This window comes from Trachemys scripta, chromosome 4 (genome assembly GCF_013100865.1).
Source record: "Trachemys scripta elegans isolate TJP31775 chromosome 4, CAS_Tse_1.0, whole genome shotgun sequence".
In the NCBI taxonomy this organism is placed as follows: Eukaryota; Metazoa; Chordata; order Testudines; family Emydidae; genus Trachemys; species Trachemys scripta.
In genome coordinates this window covers 9,697,762-9,714,298 of record NC_048301.1, presented here as the reverse complement: position 1 = coordinate 9,714,298, position 16,537 = coordinate 9,697,762, and the positions used below count along the sequence as shown (strand labels likewise).

The 16,537-nt window shown below is 40.9% G+C and overlaps 1 protein-coding gene across 1 annotated transcript; it reads left to right on the top strand.

Annotated features, from left to right (window-relative positions):
* Positions 1-3,842: 3,842 nt before the first annotated feature.
* On the top strand, positions 3,843-13,742 carry CNIH1 (cornichon family AMPA receptor auxiliary protein 1). Its single transcript, XM_034768162.1, has 5 exons — positions 3,843-4,030; positions 6,943-7,011; positions 10,404-10,516; positions 11,798-11,941; positions 12,851-13,742. The coding sequence occupies exons 1-5, from the start codon at positions 3,950-3,952 to the stop codon at positions 12,876-12,878; spliced, it is 435 nt and encodes a 144-aa protein (XP_034624053.1). The 5' UTR covers positions 3,843-3,949; the 3' UTR covers positions 12,879-13,742.
* The last annotated feature ends 2,795 nt before the right edge of the window (positions 13,743-16,537 follow it).

Genomic DNA, 16,537 nt, shown 5'->3' with positions numbered 1-16,537 from the left:
CCTAAGCAAAAAACACTCCTCCTGCCACCATAAAAGCCATCAATTACATATGCCTCTCTCATGGCTCAGAATATTGATACATCTCTTGCTTCCTATCCCTTTCTCACCTCCTCCCACCATGCCCTTCATCAATCCTTGCACCACCAGAATGGTCTCTCTCTCTCTCTCAGTTTTTACTGATTATTTTTCCATCCGGTTTCCACATCACCTGAGTCCCACTCCTGATCTATAGTTATGGGTTACTTTAACCAGATACCTACTACCCAGAGCTCATTCTAGAATAATTTATCTTTATTACCCGAACTAACAATACTCACACAAGAACAGTGAGACTAATAAGGAACTCATAGTATTTGCATTACTTACCCTGGGCCTTGTGGAAAAACCTGAAGTGTTAGTGCTAGCCTTCATCATCACCATCACCTTCCTCCTCATCACTAGTGACCTCATCCTAGTATCTCCCCTACCAAGGGAAGCAGGCACGATAAAGCTTTTATAATGTGTTATGCTGACGCTTACTGGGGTACATATAGTGGTATTGTGAAGGTTAAGTCATTTTGGCAAAATTATCTGGGGAGTCTCAGACAGAAGGTGCTATGTAAATGCAAAGTATTATTATTATATTTATTATTCAGACCTTGTTCTTGATTTGATGGAAAGTGTTGATACTGGCTATATTTGTCTGGAAGAATTATTGTGAAGCTGCTAGCCAGGTTTCTGTTTTATTAAATACTATTTTTTTAATTGAAATTACTTGCATATGATTGATATAGCAGGAAAACATCTGAAGTTCCCCTCAAATTATTTGTTTTCTCATCCTCTTGTAGTTGCTGTTTCCTTTGAGTAAATCCCAAATTATATTGATTTTGGATTGTACAAAACTTTTCCTCAGAGTCTTTCATAGTTCTTAACTGGCCTCTTCTCCATCTTACCCTTTTCCAGCCATAGTATGCTAATCTTATAACATCTTATCTGCTGTGTCACTGTATTTATTTTCATTGTATGTCTGTCTTCCATGTCTCAGTCTTGTGTTTATTCAACAAGAACTGGGTTTTTGTTATCTAACTTCAGAACTTTAGGCTAAATTCTTTGTTCAAAATGTAACACTTTTGGTGATGTTTTTCTTACTTGTCAGTTTCACTTTGCTCAGTTTTGTATCCAATTGTGTTACATGTCCTCTTGGAGTAGAGGGGGGCAAACTACGGCCAGCGGGCCACATCTGGCCCACAGGCAGGGCCGACGGGGGGCGGGGGGGGGGGAGCCGGTACAAATTGCCTGGGCCCGGCTTCCCCGGCTCTGTTTAGCTGGTCTGCCCTTGCTGGGGGGCCCAAAAATTTTTTTTCACTGGGGCCTGAACCCGCTCTTGGCGGTCCTGGCCACAGGACCCTTCCCTTTGGCCCCCGAGCTCCTGCCAGGGAGCGGTGTCAGGACAGGCTTGCGGAAGAGCCAGCCCAACTCCCCGGCAGCGCGGTGAGCGGGGCACAGGCTAGCCCTTGGCCCGTCCCTTTCTGCTCCCCTCCCTCCCTGCCTCCCTCACAGTCACAGTTCCCCCCATGCCTGGGCAGCGTGGCGCGGTCAGGGGGTGCGGAGCAGGGGGAGTTCCAGGGAGGCTGCAGGGGGGCGGTCAAGGAGCCTGGACCCTGCTGCCGGGGACAGGGGGAGAGTTAACCAGGGCCCCCCTCCATCCCCAGCATGCTTGGCCCCTGTCCCCAGCAGCCAAGCCCAGACAGGGAGCGAGCCCTGCCCAACTGCCAGGGAGAGCAGCCAAATGAGCAGAGGAAATGCAGGGAAAGGACTGAGCTCCCCTTTCCCCCACCCCACAGGTAATGTGGGGCAGGGAGAGCAGGGAGGGTTGAATAGGGGGCAGGGGTCCCGGGGGTGGTCAGGGGATGAGGAGCAGGGGGGATTGGATAGGGGATGAGTGTCCCACGGGGATGGTTGGGGGCAGAGAGCAGGGGTATTTGGATAGGATGCAGGAGTCCCGGGGGGGGGTGGAGGTTTGGGGGGGCTGGATAGGGGGCAGGGGCCAGGCCACGCCTCACTGTTTGGGGAGGCATAGCCTCCCCCAGCCTTCCCTACCCAGCCCTCCATATAATTTCTGTACCCAATGTGGCCCATTCCTGTCTTGGAGTCTCCCTGTGCTTACAAAATGGTTTTATGTAAATTATTTTAGAAAAATTAAATACAGGAGTTGATGAATATAATCTTCATTTCAAAAATTAAGGAAATAAAGGTCGTGTGTGTGAAAAATGCAGGCCAAAGCTCCATTTTAAGAGAAAGCAGAGCAGAATGTTTTGTCTGTCATACAAAATTATGCATAGCTCTAAATCATACACACCATATGCTCCTTTGTAGGAGGATTTTTTAAAAAAATATATAGGTCGAAGGATCTGCTCCTGCTCCCACTGAAGTCAATGGCAAAACTCCTTTTGACTTCACTGGTACAGGATTAAGCTCAAAGTGCATCCTACTTGGATTTAGTATGGGATGTTAGTTCTAGACAAGGGACTGACTACATGCTAGTCTCAGCAGCAAGGCCAATCCCTGTCTGCAGGCATTGCTTGCTGTGTGGATAAGCTTAAAACTGTTGCTTCCCTTGATGCATTCTGTGGCCAGCTTTGGGCTGTAGCCTCCAGGGATAGAAAGCCAGCACCTTTGTAAATGCCACCTTGACACTAAATAAAATTAAAAACAGAATTGGAGAGGATTGGGTTTTGATTATGTTAAAAGCATCTTGTAAATTAAACACACTGGCAAAGTGTGTTTTGTCCCCCTCAAGTGGCTGGTCCACTAGAAGATAATAGCTTACTATTGCTACCATCTAAAAAAAGGGTAGATGCTTGTGCTTAAAGGTCCCAAGATTGAAACCGTGCTGATGATGCAGGTGATGGTGGTGGGGGTCCTAACTTAAAATCTGTATCAGCCTCAACACGTGTATTGCAATTTTTCTCTGAGCCATTACAACCAAATTGTGGGCAGTATAATGACATTTTGCACTCTGATAGCATCTTTCACCTCGGGATTATACAACATTTTACAAAAATTTGCTAATTACATCTCACAATATTCCTGTTTGGACCCCCATTTGACAGATGGAGAAACTGAGGCACAGATGGATTAATTCTATGGCAATGTAGTTAAATCATTGCCTGCTCGAGAATAAAACTCTCATCTGTTGATATCTGGACCACAGACCAATCTCCTCCTTCTAGAAAAGTAAAAGATGAGGGGGGGACCATCACCTACTATAGAGGGCAGATGGGAGGTTGAGACACTCTGTACCTCAAAATAGCACCCGGGAACCCCCATATTCACTACTGTAATTTGATTATGATATGCTTTGTACAATGCATGCCTTGTGAGGTACCATTTAAAAAGTCTTGATCTGTTGAACACTAATATCCTGTTGAATTGTCTCTGCTATCGTATGTGAGGTTATGAAGCATTGCTAGATATTTGTTACTGAACTATGTGGTAAATGGGAAACGCACACAGCTGGCTTTTCAACAACAAAGGAACAACTGACAAGCCAGGTTTAGCTCTAGAGTGGCCAGACAGGTGTTGGTGTCCCATTAAGGGGACTCCATGCTCCCCCATACTCCTGCAGAGGGCTGGGTGCTGATGTCCCTGGGTAGAGGGGGGGAGACGGTGCTCCCCATATCCCTGCAGGGGGCTGTCGGGGATGCCCCTGGGCTGGTATCTGTGCTCCCCACATCCCTGCAGGGGACTGATAGGGATGCCTCGCGCAGGCGCAGCGCCGGCGGGCTCCGCCAGGGGTCGCTGTGGCGCGCTCTTTGCTCAGACGGCGGGACTAAGGAGCCGGGGCGGTGCCGGCGGTTCCTCGGTGCGCCTGCGCTGCTGCATCCCGGGCCCGGCCTCGGCCGAGATCCGGCCCGGCATCCCCCGCGCTCCTGCTGCCCCGCTGGCCGCGCGGCCCGCTCTCGCCGCCATGGCCTTCACCTTCGCCGCCTTCTGCTACATGCTGGCGCTGCTGCTCACCGCCGCCCTCATCTTCTTCGCCATCTGGCATGTGAGTGCCGGGCCGGGGCGCCCGGAGCGGGAGCGGGCGCGGGCGCGGGCGCGGGGCGGCGGCGGAGAGCCCGGGCACCGTTTGTTGCCTCCCGTTGTGGCCGGGTCGTTTCCGGGTGTGTGTGTGTGAGAGCTACAGAGTGCCCCCCCCCCCCAGCCCCCCCCCCCGCCGCCGGGGGGGGGGGGGGCAGATCTAACCGCCCCTTATTGCTGCCCCCCCGAGCCATTTCCCGCGCTCACAGGGGTGGGGGGGCAGAGATCTAACTACCCCCTATTACTGCCCCCCCCCCGAGCCATCCCCTGCGCTCACAGGGGTGGGGGGGCAGAGATGTAACTGACCCCTATTTCTGCCCCCCCGAGTCATCCCCCACGTTCATAGGGGTGGGGGGTCAGAGATCTAACCGCCCCCCTGTTGTTGCCTCCCCCACCAGCCATCTCCCCTCTCACATTCATAGGGTGGGGGCAGAGATGTAATGGCCCCCACATTCTTATTCCCCTGAGCCATCTCTCCCCCCCCCCACTCACAGGAATGGGGCAGAGATCAACCCACCCCACATTGCTGCCCACCCATCCCTGAGCCATTTCATCTCCCCCCCCCTGCACTCAGGGGTGGGGGTAAAGATGTAACCCTCCTTTCATTGAGGCTCCCCCGCACCATCTCCACCCTCTTCATTGCTAGGGGTGGGGACAGAGATTGATCTGTCCCTATTTCTGACCTCCCAGAGCCATCTCTACATGGGGGGGGGAATCCAACTCCCCTCCCCAGCCATCTCTACATCTCCGTGTATTCACAGGGGTGGGGGCAGAGAGCTAACCACCTTCCTCCTGCCCCATTGCTACTCTCAGAGAGCCAGCTCCATCCCACCTGTGTGCACACAGGGTGGGGGCAAAGATTTGACCGCTCTGCCATTGCTAACCGTGGTCCCCAGCCCAGCCCAACTCTGCACCATGCAGAATTGACCCAGTTGCATGTGACCTTTGGCCATGGCTGGATGTGCTTCGGGATTATTGGTTTGAGGAATAGTGCCCTATTTTGTGTACGTTTGAAATGGCACGTGTAAAATAATTGATCAGATATGCTTAGTAACTTCCTGTTGGTGTAAACCAGCTTTGCAAAATTGTCCTGAAAACTCACCAGTCCAGATACATGACCTGCTTGCTTATCATTACCTTAATGATGCAAAACTGACAGTATTCACCTGTGGAGGAGTAGAATTTTCAAAGGCTAATTCAAACTGGGTTTGTTTTATTAAACATTTTTGTTGAAAATGTGGGTGTCTTATATTTTTAAATATTGGTGTTTTATGTGAAGGAATACGTGTTTAAAATGTTTCAGTCTCAAGTCAAATAAGTTTTGTAATGAATGGAAAAAGTGAGCTTCTTTTCCCCTGTGGTTTGCTACCTTTTAAAATGTAAATCCTGAGTAAATATTACTTATTGTTTGAGGTCTTGGATTTTCTACTGCCAGAGAGGGGAAAAGACTAATGGTGGAACCTTAGGAAACCTAGTTTCAGGTGGCTATGAGATGCCTGCTCTTGGAGAGAAGCACTGTTAGATCATCTTTAGGAATGAACTTCATAAGTGAATGAGTGGATTTTTTGAAGATAAATTAAAAGATGATATTTTCCTTGATGAGCTTGGAGGACTAAGCAATTAATATCAGCAGAATTTTAAGGGTTATTTATTTATTTATTTTTTAATTAAAGAAAAAAGTTTTGGTCCCTGCAGTTGCTATGATACCTATTTAGATGTGTACCAGATAAACTGATGATTTTTTTTCCTGAGTATTTTAACCAATATTTTATAATTTTCTTCTCCATTAATCCATTGATGAATCTGTCCCAGGATGCATCATTGTGGGACATCCCTGTTACCAGAAGTCTCATGTAATCCAAGTGATGCCACAAAGATACATCCTTGGGTAGCTTTAAGCAAACCAGGAAGTACCATTGGATCTGAGGGAGGAAATAAATTAAAATGTGTGTTAAGTGCTTCTCCCTAGCATGAATAGTGTGTGTGCGCATATATTCAGATTTGTTCAGTTTCAATTTTTGCTTTGTAGTTATTTAATACGCTTTTTCTTGTAACTTAAAGGATGCTATGTAGACATGTTCTAGTTTACGTTGAATATAAAGGATACTGATAGTACTGATTACTTGATGTTTTGGTTCTCATACTTATTTTTCTATGGTTCTTGCTTTTTTGTTTATAAATTACCTGTTTGGTCTTGTTTGGTGCCATGGTATCCATTTTACAAAAAATGGGTTTGACTCTATTTCACCCTGGCAGGTTCACCTTTTCCTAAGCATCAGTGTATGGTAAAAGTTCTGTCATTAAAAGATGTTCTTGACTTTTTCCTGACTATATCTCCCTTGCCTGCCATCTCACACTCTGACTGTGAAGATAACATCCATTCAGCCTCTTCAAAGACTCCGATCACTTCCTTTTAATTAACTGGCTGGCATAAGTGACAAGCACTCAGCACAGAGAAAGTGTGTCACGTGTGCAACCTCCTGGGTTTTTTTTATGCACCATGGATATATTCTGTGGGACTGAATGCTATCTGCAATGACACTATGTAACTCCTCTGCATGGTGGGGGGAAAAGGGAATGAGGGAATGAAATGCAAAGATGTAATGCCAGAGCATTGTGAGTATATAAAATGTCTAGAATAATCTGAAGCTAATTTAAATGTGCTTGAATGTTTTTTAAACCAAAGCAGACCTGTTTCAAATACTTTGTTGCTTTAGGTGATTCAGTTTATGGAATTATTTCTTTTACATGAGTAAAACGACCTTACTAAGATTGTGTTCGTAGCACTTATGGCTCTGTACCAATAAATTATATTTTGTGGTGAGATGTTTTTTATTGCTTTTTAACTGAAGAGTCCTAACTGTTCCAATTTTATTCTAGATTATAGCATTTGATGAGCTGAAGACTGATTACAAGAATCCCATAGACCAATGTAATACACTCAATCCTGTAAGTTACATGATAAAGAATTCCTCTTTGCATAAATTTATAAATAATTTTTGTTGCTATTATCTTGATTTAATCAAAAAGGCCATTAAAAATTCTGTTCTGCTGGTAATGTCTAGTATATTTGATAGAACTTCTAGACAGAATTCTTTATCTGATTCTTCTTTACTTTCAATCTTGAATATTCTGACTATTATTAATCTGCTGATGATCTTGTCAGCTGTCCTACTAACATTCTTTCAATCTGCTTTTTACATTTTCGGCACAAAGACAGTTGAAAAGGTCAAAAAGATTAAAAGAGTCAAAATTGCATTAAAGGTGTGTACTGCTTTTTAGTTTAATGTTTTAATCCCACTTTTACTTTCATTTTGTTAGGAACATTTGTATTACTATTAAGATGTTTTGTTCAGTGTGCTTGCTCATCTGCCTGTTTTGTTTGTTCAGGTTTATAATAACTTCATGAACTTTCATATTTTGTGCAAAATAAGTTTGCTTGCTTACCCACTGAAGTGGGGGAAAACTGTTATATGCCTAAAATCTATTGAACAGTCACAGCAACTGAAGAAATACAATAAATGGTATCATCTCTCAAGCCAGGTTCACTGAACTTTCTGATGTTCAGAATCTGGGAGACTAGTTTGTTTAAAAAAAAAAAGGGGGGGGGGCGGAATTAATTCTGATCTGGCCTTACAATTTCCGGGGTGGAGATTGGCTTCCCAAGGATATCCCCAGTATTCTTTCAGAATACTGTGTATTCTTGGACACAACTCTTAATTATATTCCTATTTGTTAATGCTGGTGCCTCAAGCACTTTTAGCTTGCTTGCATCTTTGACAGACAAATAATATTATGGATGTTAGAAAGTAGGTATTTTCAGTAACGCAATATGTCTTTGCCCATTCACCATCCCTTTCATTTTGACTTGGAGTGGCCAGATTGAGATAAAAACATAGGGCAGCAGAGCAGTGAAGTGTGCCTCTGGAAGGCTGCACTGTAAATCATGGTGTTCTGCAGAATTAAGTAGAATCACACCAATGGAGACTGAATTCAAAGCTGAAAAAGAATGTGTCTTAGACAGCCAGAGAGCTTGGCAGCATGAGGGTGGGTGAGTGGAGAGACTGCATCTTGGAAAGTGGTGCCTGAACAGCTGCGCATCTAACAGTTTCCCCAACTCAGTCTGTTTTACAGTCATTTCTGCAACAGTATGGGGGAAGGCAAATACTCATTACATTTATGCATTATGATCTTATCACAAATTTAATAAAAGGCTGTTATAATGTGCATGTTCAAAACCAATATTTTATTAACCTAATGTTAATATACATGAATGAGGTGTTATATGATAGCTTTGTGTACATTGAAAATCTTGATCGTGGTATTTGCTATGCTAGTGGAGTTAGATTACTCGTGAAAAGGTGAATTTGCGATCGTTACTCGTTGAAGAGTATGGTAAATGCACATGATGCTTTACAAATACATGAAGGGACATGATCCATTGTCTTGAAGTTTAAATTCTAGGGGAGAACATTTTTAGTCATGAAAGATAAAGACTTTGCTAGAGTACCAGTTTTGGTTCACATAATGCTTAGCATCTCCCTCTCTGTATGCGGCCCCCATCACAACAGTATCCAAGCTTCTCTTGAGTATTTAGAAATAATATTTCTTCCTTCCTAGCCTTTAGGGAAAAATGCATGGTGACCTGTAAACTAATCAAACTAGTTCTCGTGTAGGCTGGAAATGAAGAAAGATAACATAGTTTTAAAATACTTAAAAGGCAGTCTGATACTCTGCTGTGGGGGCAGATCACAAAAACCTAGATGTAAGGGAAATGAATGCTTTGAGACGTATGGTTAGTCTTAATTTTTGTAGATTTCAGGTCTAGCAAACAGGTCTTGCTTGGTGGTCAGACTTTTTTTAGCTTACATAATTGGAATAACATCTAAAAGTTACATATGGTGAGTATACAAGAATGATCTGGACAAGAAGAGTAATTATTTTACAAATGTAAAGAAAGTTGATGACTTGAGTTTGTGTTGATGTAAGTTGGTTTTGTTTGACAATAGTCATTTAAAGAAACAATGTATTAGAATGTGCATAAGGAACAAAACTCGGTTTGCTTCTAGTTTATAGATTTCTAGTTAGACCTTTTTAGGTGTTTAAAACAAATATTTGCTTTTAGACAGTATTAACTGAAAGAAAACTGCAAAATACATTCTGAGGCAGTCATCCTAGATATACAAATTGGTCAAAGTCAAAGAATAAGAGTTGTCTTGTGTGTGCTTCACTTGGAGAGTAGACTCCTTAGTAATTTAACTTACCAGTAAATCTTTAGTTTATGATAAACCCTTGATTGAAATATGTAGTAGCAATTGAATAATTTTACATGAAACCGCTTGTAGATATTTATCCTGTGAGCATTTCAAATGTATGGATGAACTTTTGGGGAGAATTGTATAATTCAAAAGAGTAGGTGATAAGATTCTTTCTGGTATATATGCCTTTGAAGGATTTTACTTTTGTGATGAGCATGGGGTTTTCTTGATTTTTATGGTATTTCACCTACATTTAATCTACATATGTTTCTATACTGCTTATCTCTTAATAGCACTGGCAGGGTTACCTGGTATTTTATGGTCTCAGTAATCTGAGAGTAATCAGCATTACCTCTGTACGCTTCTGCTGGAAAGCACAATGGTAAAAAGAAGGCAGGTGTTAAGTATTTGAAAGGTCTTGTACAAAGGAAAATGGAACTGGCTAATATGCCACAAATTGTATGTGCATTTTACTGTTGTTCCCTCCTACATTGCAGAAAGCATATTGCTTGTATTTGTGCATATTGGTGTGCTTAACAATGTTCATGCTCCTTTTGTCTAATAAAACTTTGCACCAGAAATAAGGTTTTGGTAATAGTCTGTTTTAATAAATACTGTACATATATAGTGTATCAAGTTCAAAGCTTGAAAAATAGTAAAATACAAAACAAACTCTTGCATAAAAACTGTTAGGGATTACTTTTCCCATGGATATGTCTATGTGGGGCATATGCAGAAAAATCTCGATGCTCTACTCTTATGTCACAGGTATGTTGTAAAAAATGTGGAAGCTGTTCACAGTGCACGTAGCTAATTAATAAGTAATAAAAGCTTCCATAACCTGAGCATTCCAGCTTGTAAATTTTCTTGGGTATTCATTAATATACATAAACTTTTCTGTAAATTTCAAGGTGTATTCTGCCAGTTGCTGTTTTCACTTTCTGCAGTTTACTTGCCCATTTGAGTGTTTTTCTCTATATAGTAGTTGGGAATTTTTACCAATAATTTACCTTATAAATAGAAATTCAGACCAAGCTGTATGTTGTTTAATTACATGTTCTGATGCATATTTTTCTTTTTCAGCTTGTACTTCCAGAGTACCTCATCCATGCATTCTTCTGTGTTATGTTTCTCTGTGCAGCAGAGTGGCTTACACTGGGTCTCAATATGCCTTTGTTGGCTTACCATATTTGGAGGTAATATTGATAAGTTTGATTTCTCTACTCATGTTAATTATAACTAAGGCTAAGATTTTGTCATGGATATTTTTAGTAAGTCAGGGACAGGTCACGGGCTTCTGTGAATTTTTCTTTATTGCCCGTGATCGGTCCATGACTTTTACTAAAAATATCCATGATAAAATGGGAAGGGAGTGGCAGCTGCGGGGTGGCTGGGAGCTCTGGGGCCCCCACAACGTGTGGGAGCTCAGATCTCCAGGGTCTCCATACCCCTTCCCCAGCAGTGGGGAGCTGCAGGGTGGTCCCTCCGCCCTGCAGTGGTGGCCGGGAGCATGGGGGCAGGCAGCGGGGGTACCTAACAGCTCCCTGCCGCTGCGGGAGGCGGCGGGACCCTGCAGCTCCCAGCCACCAGGGCTGAAGTCACAGAGGTCTTTGGAAGTCATGGATTCCGTGTCTTCTGCAACCTCCGTCGGATTCCATGACTTCCACGACCTCCGTGACAAAACCGTAGCTTTAATTATAACTTACTGTCCTTTTGTGATGTTTAACTGTCCCATTTCTTCAGCAATAAAGCATAAAGGCCCATTGTGATAAGATGGTGAAAATCTTACGCAATAGTTATAAAAAAGTAAAAAAGACTATTTTCCTTTTATTTTTGAAAAGGAATGTTTCTTCCAACTTGATAAGCAAGAATGGGAGTACTCCAGTATGTTTTAAATGGTGCTGAAGTTACCAAAACCATCCTAAGTATTTTACCATACAAATTATGTTTGGTTCTCTCCCATGTTGCTCTCTTCTGCACCTTTTCCAGTTCTTTAAGCCTGTAATATGGTGCCTTAGATCCTACATCCTATTTTAAAGGGTTGTCGTGCCCACCCTTGGTATAACACCATCTATAATGTAATATGATTTGAAGTTGAGATAAACTATGCTGGTGCAGTGCAGCTACAGTGCAAAAAACCACCATAAGCGCATAAGAACAGCCATATTGGGTCAGACCAATGGTCCATCTAGCCCAGTATCCTGTTTTCCAACAATGCCCAATGCCAGGTGCTTCAGAAGGAATGAACAGAACAGGCAATCATCAAGTGATGCATCCTCATACAGGCAAGGCCTTAGGTTGGGGTCTCAGACTTTACTCTCATGGTTTAATTGGTGGATGGAGTAAATGTTTAGTGCAGTTAAAGATGCATGGTTCTTTATGCAAATTTCTGTTTTGTTTTTTGGGGGTGGGGGAACCTACTTTTCCCATAGCTTTCTTTTCCAAACTTAACTGCTAACCTAATTTGTCTTTTCCAGGTATATGAGCAGACCTGTGATGAGTGGACCAGGTCTTTATGATCCTACAACCATCATGAATGCAGATATTTTAGCATATTGTCAGAAGGAAGGATGGTGCAAACTAGCATTTTACCTCCTATCATTTTTTTACTACCTATATGGGTAAGTTTCTTAGTCTGAAACTTTTTGTTTGAGCTCAACCCAGAGGGAAAATTTATATATATATGAAAATTTTCTTACAAAAAAAAAAAAAAGGACAATGCCCTGACATTTTTATCTTAATGTGTAAAAATATTTCAGACACTTAGCCTGGGATGTAATGTCTCTCTCTCTATTTTTTTAAAAACAACAACCCGCCCTCCCCCCCCAAAGTTTGGATCATAATTTAGCAATACAGCTGAACCAAGAATCAAAAAATCCCAACCTTTTAATTTTTATTATAAAATAGTGGGATTTTAATATGGGTGAAATTTTAATATTTTAAAAAGTGACTTTTGTCTTAAAATTTGGGTTTCATTGAAGTTCGCTGGTAGAATGGTGGTTATGGGTGAGAAGATACAGAAGCTGTAAACACAAAGTCAAACTCTCTAAAAAGGGGGGATGTGGGAAGCAACAGCTGGTGATAATGTACTGATGTAGTACTATTACCACTACATTGCATAGACTGACTTTGATAGTCAGGTTACAACTGATGGGTCACTGTTTCTTCATGTGATCATACAAAAAGATTAAGAAAAACATGATTAAAAAAACTTCTTCCGACATATATACATATAGTATGTTTGAGCCTATGCAAGACTGCCTGTTACTGCCACTTGATCCCAGTGTCCAGAGTGTTATATACATGACACTTCTGTTCACGGGTTCATTTTTAATGCCTTAACCTGGCTTTTAAAAAATCATGGTGAACTATCAGTATTTTATTGTAATGACACAAGCTGTGTCTCTGCTCTTTTTCAGTGGGGAATGAATCTGCGCATAATATAATGAAATGCATAACACTGTTAACTTATCTAATCAAACTATTGCCTCTAAATTTAGTACATTTTAAATTTTTCTTTTCTTTTCTAGCATGATTTATGTTTTGGTGAGCTCTTAAGAAGACACTCTGCAAAATTGGTTCCAGTTAAGTGCATGCAAAAGCCACAAAACAAAAGGATTCTTTCCAACAAGAATTTGTTACCAAGATTAAATTATGGAATCTGATGATCACAGTTGCATTAGGAAAAAAAAAATGACTCCCCTATTTTTAAAATGTTTCCACACTTTATACTTGTGGAAAGACTGTTTTCGTATATTTTACTGGGACGTTGAAATTAAAAAGAATTAAGTGTAAATCGATATTAAATGATTCTCTGGTTTTGAACAGTTTTGACTTTGCGCTCCATAAGGAACAGCCATAACTCTTCAAGTAGTTATTAATTACTGCCTGTCCTTAGTATCCTAGAATTTTTTGTTTACAGGACCTTATAGTGGCTCACTTTGGACTTTTGAAACTCCATTTAACTATAAATCAGCTGTAGCTATAAAGTGCTTCTGAAGGACTGAAAGCTTCATGTATTTTCTCTGCAGATATCTTCACGGATACACGTGTAGAAAGAGTAGTTCTGTTTTTTATATTTGGGTATCTTTCCCTGTGTATGCATGGTTCTGAAACTTCCCATATTTCCACCAAACACTAAATATCCTTGCTTTAATTTTCAAGCATAAGTTATTGTGATAGGAAACATTGAGTTGTCTGTGAAGGAATGAATTTAAAAGATTTTATTTTTAAATGTTTGTGCAACAGTCTTATTAACCAATTGGCTAATAATGCAAGATTGATCAAATCCAGTGGTAAAAATACTGCTCCTATGGGTTTACAAGTCACACTAAAGACATTTCCAAGACACAGTGAGACTGAGAAACTGTCCTGCTGTTCCTTAGTGGAATAAATAAAAATCTCAAATTCAGAAATGTTCAATTTTTTCCAGTGCCTTGTTTCTTAAAAAAGTAAGTTTATTTGCTGTACTTAACTACTTAATTCATAAATGACAGTAGCATTACTATTAAAATTCATATTGAGATGGGCTATATCTGGGAAAGAGATACTTACACAGAACTGTTAGACACTAACAAGGTTTCTGATCATGTTTCCTGTACTTTCAGTTGGTCCCTATGTTAATAGTTTTTAGTGGGGGGAGGGGAGTGGAAATAGATGTGCATTGATAGAACTGCATTGTAATTCCTCTTGCTATGAGCTACTGGTTAGTTTAGCTTCAGAAGTTTAGAAATCTTTCCCACTTAAACTAGTTTAAGAATGGTGAAATGTTTGCCTTGAGGAAGGTGTGTGGTGGTACAGATAGTATCTCTGGCTTTAGTAAAATGTGTTTACATAGATTGATATGACCCTTCTGATATGGACCAGATTTTTGGATTCAATGCAGATTGGCCTTCAGTTCTGGAATAAAGGAATCTGAGCACTCTTAGAAAATTTTCTATGTGGATAGTGATTTTTGCCTTAGCCAAATCAAAGGAGACAACTGACAGAATAGATACAAACTCCATGAAATTAAAATCCAATAGCTTTTTAGTTTGAAGTGTCTTTATCATATTTCATGCTTTTGTTGCAAATAAGTGTTTTCCTCCATGGGATAGAAATAGCTGTAGAGTTAAAAAAAAATTCTATTTTCATAAGGAATAATGTACCCCAAACTGTACATAATTGAGAATTCCATTGAGCCATTCTAATGATGAAGTATGATTAATTTGTATAGTCTTTTCCCCAGAACCACGGTTTGAAATTGGAGCTTTAAATTATGTACACTGTCAGGATCATAGTTAGCACTCTTCAAAAAGGATTAAAGCTGATTTCCCTATTTCTCTCTCCACCCTTTGCCTGCTTTAACAAATGAATTTGACAAGCTGCTGAGCTGCAAGGAAAGTGTTGCATCCCACAGCAATAGATGAAAGTTAATATTTTTGCTTTTATGGCGTTCATGCTGTCATGGCTTTCAAAAGTTCTTCCCGCTGTGGCTTGACAGCTTCTGTTTTCAAACTGTTTCCTAAAGTATCTAATTAAATTGTTGTGACACTTTTTTGCACTGTACCCTGTAGATTAACAAACTATCAGACCATGAAATCTAGTATTGAGATGCCTTCACTAAGAGTTCTGCCGCCAGCCCCCAATCATCCAAAAGTTGGAGCACTGTATTTATCTGCTCTTGGCTGGTGCAGTGTGCTCAGTGCTCTCTCAAGTAGCTACAGCCTAAACCATCTAAGTCTTTAAAGATCTAAATTAGAGGTGGGGGCTCAAATAATCTTGAATCAGAATATTCCTGACTAGGAGGGCGTGCAATCATATCCAACTCTGAAGTTTCCAAGAGTGAACTTGCAGTCAAAATTTTGGTTTGAACCCATCATTCAATATGCTTCTCAGCATGGACAAATAAATGAAATGGAAGTGTCTAGGTTAATCTAACTTGGAGAATGTTCTCTGAAACTTTAGAAGTCTTCATAAAAGAAATAGGGTCAGACTTCTATGGCATGAGAAGTTGTGGATTGGATTTGGCTAGTAAAAACTAACAGAAAATAGCATTTCTTTTTCTTGTTAAAAAAAGTTACATCTAACCATAAACTACTTGTTTCTCATGAAAGCAAGTATGGTCAGACAAACCTTTGCACATACAAAAAAGGAGCAGAATTTGAGTTTTTCCTCTGAACAAAATTACTGTTCCTGTATTCATAACTGACAGGTATTTAGGGCCCTAATTTTACAGCCTCTCCTACCTGTGCCTTGCCTTTATGTGTATGAGTATTCTCCTTGGAATCAAATCATGCACATGGAAAAATGTGCAGAATTGGGGTCTAGAGTATTAAGTTGAATTCCATTTTAAGCAACTGTTAAACTTAAGTGCAGTTTTACCTTTAAAAGTGACTTTGTAAAAACATGGGGGGAGGGGTTTGTCTCCATTATTTCACTGACTGCTGTATTAGAATTACAGAATTTGCCAGTAGTCTTTTCTGTCACCCCCCCTGCCTGCCAGTTAAAGCTTCTGCAGGATAAATTATGTCCTCATCAACACTAGTTACTTCCATTAGTGGTCAATGGGGTTGCATAGGTACAGTTAGGGCCATAATGTGGCTTGCAGAATTGTAGTGCTAATGATAGGCAAGACAGAAGAACCCAGCTTGACACTCAGATCTCAGCTTTAGTTCATAGTGCTGGTACAAATCCAAGTTTGGTATGGAAGTCACTGAGAAATGGGGAACTCTAATCAACTAATCTTTTCAGGATAAGACCATCTATGCACCTTTACTTGTAAACATTAGTGAAGTGGGGAGATCTATAAATGGTCTACTTTTCTTTAATTCTGATTTCTATATTTTATGCTACCTATAAAGGCCCAGGTGCAGCAAGCTACAGTTATTAACTATCTCCAGTGTGATCTAAAAAACCTTGTACTAACCACTTCACAAGTGGAGAAAAGAATACATGGTGCAGTCTAAAGACTATGTTAAAATTTGTTGGGAAGGAATTTGCCTTTACACATACATTCAGTGACTGGGTACAAAATGAACTGGTGGTAAATTTAGAACATGAGACTGAAACTTATATTGAAATGAATAACAGACAAAAGGCTGTCTATTGTAATCTTTCCATGTCCCAAAAAGGGTAGTGTAGTTCAAAAAAATGTTATTTACACCTTCCAAAATTTAGGTCTCAATTAAATTGTATACGTATATTTGCACAACTCAGTGTCAAGTGCATGTAGCCTG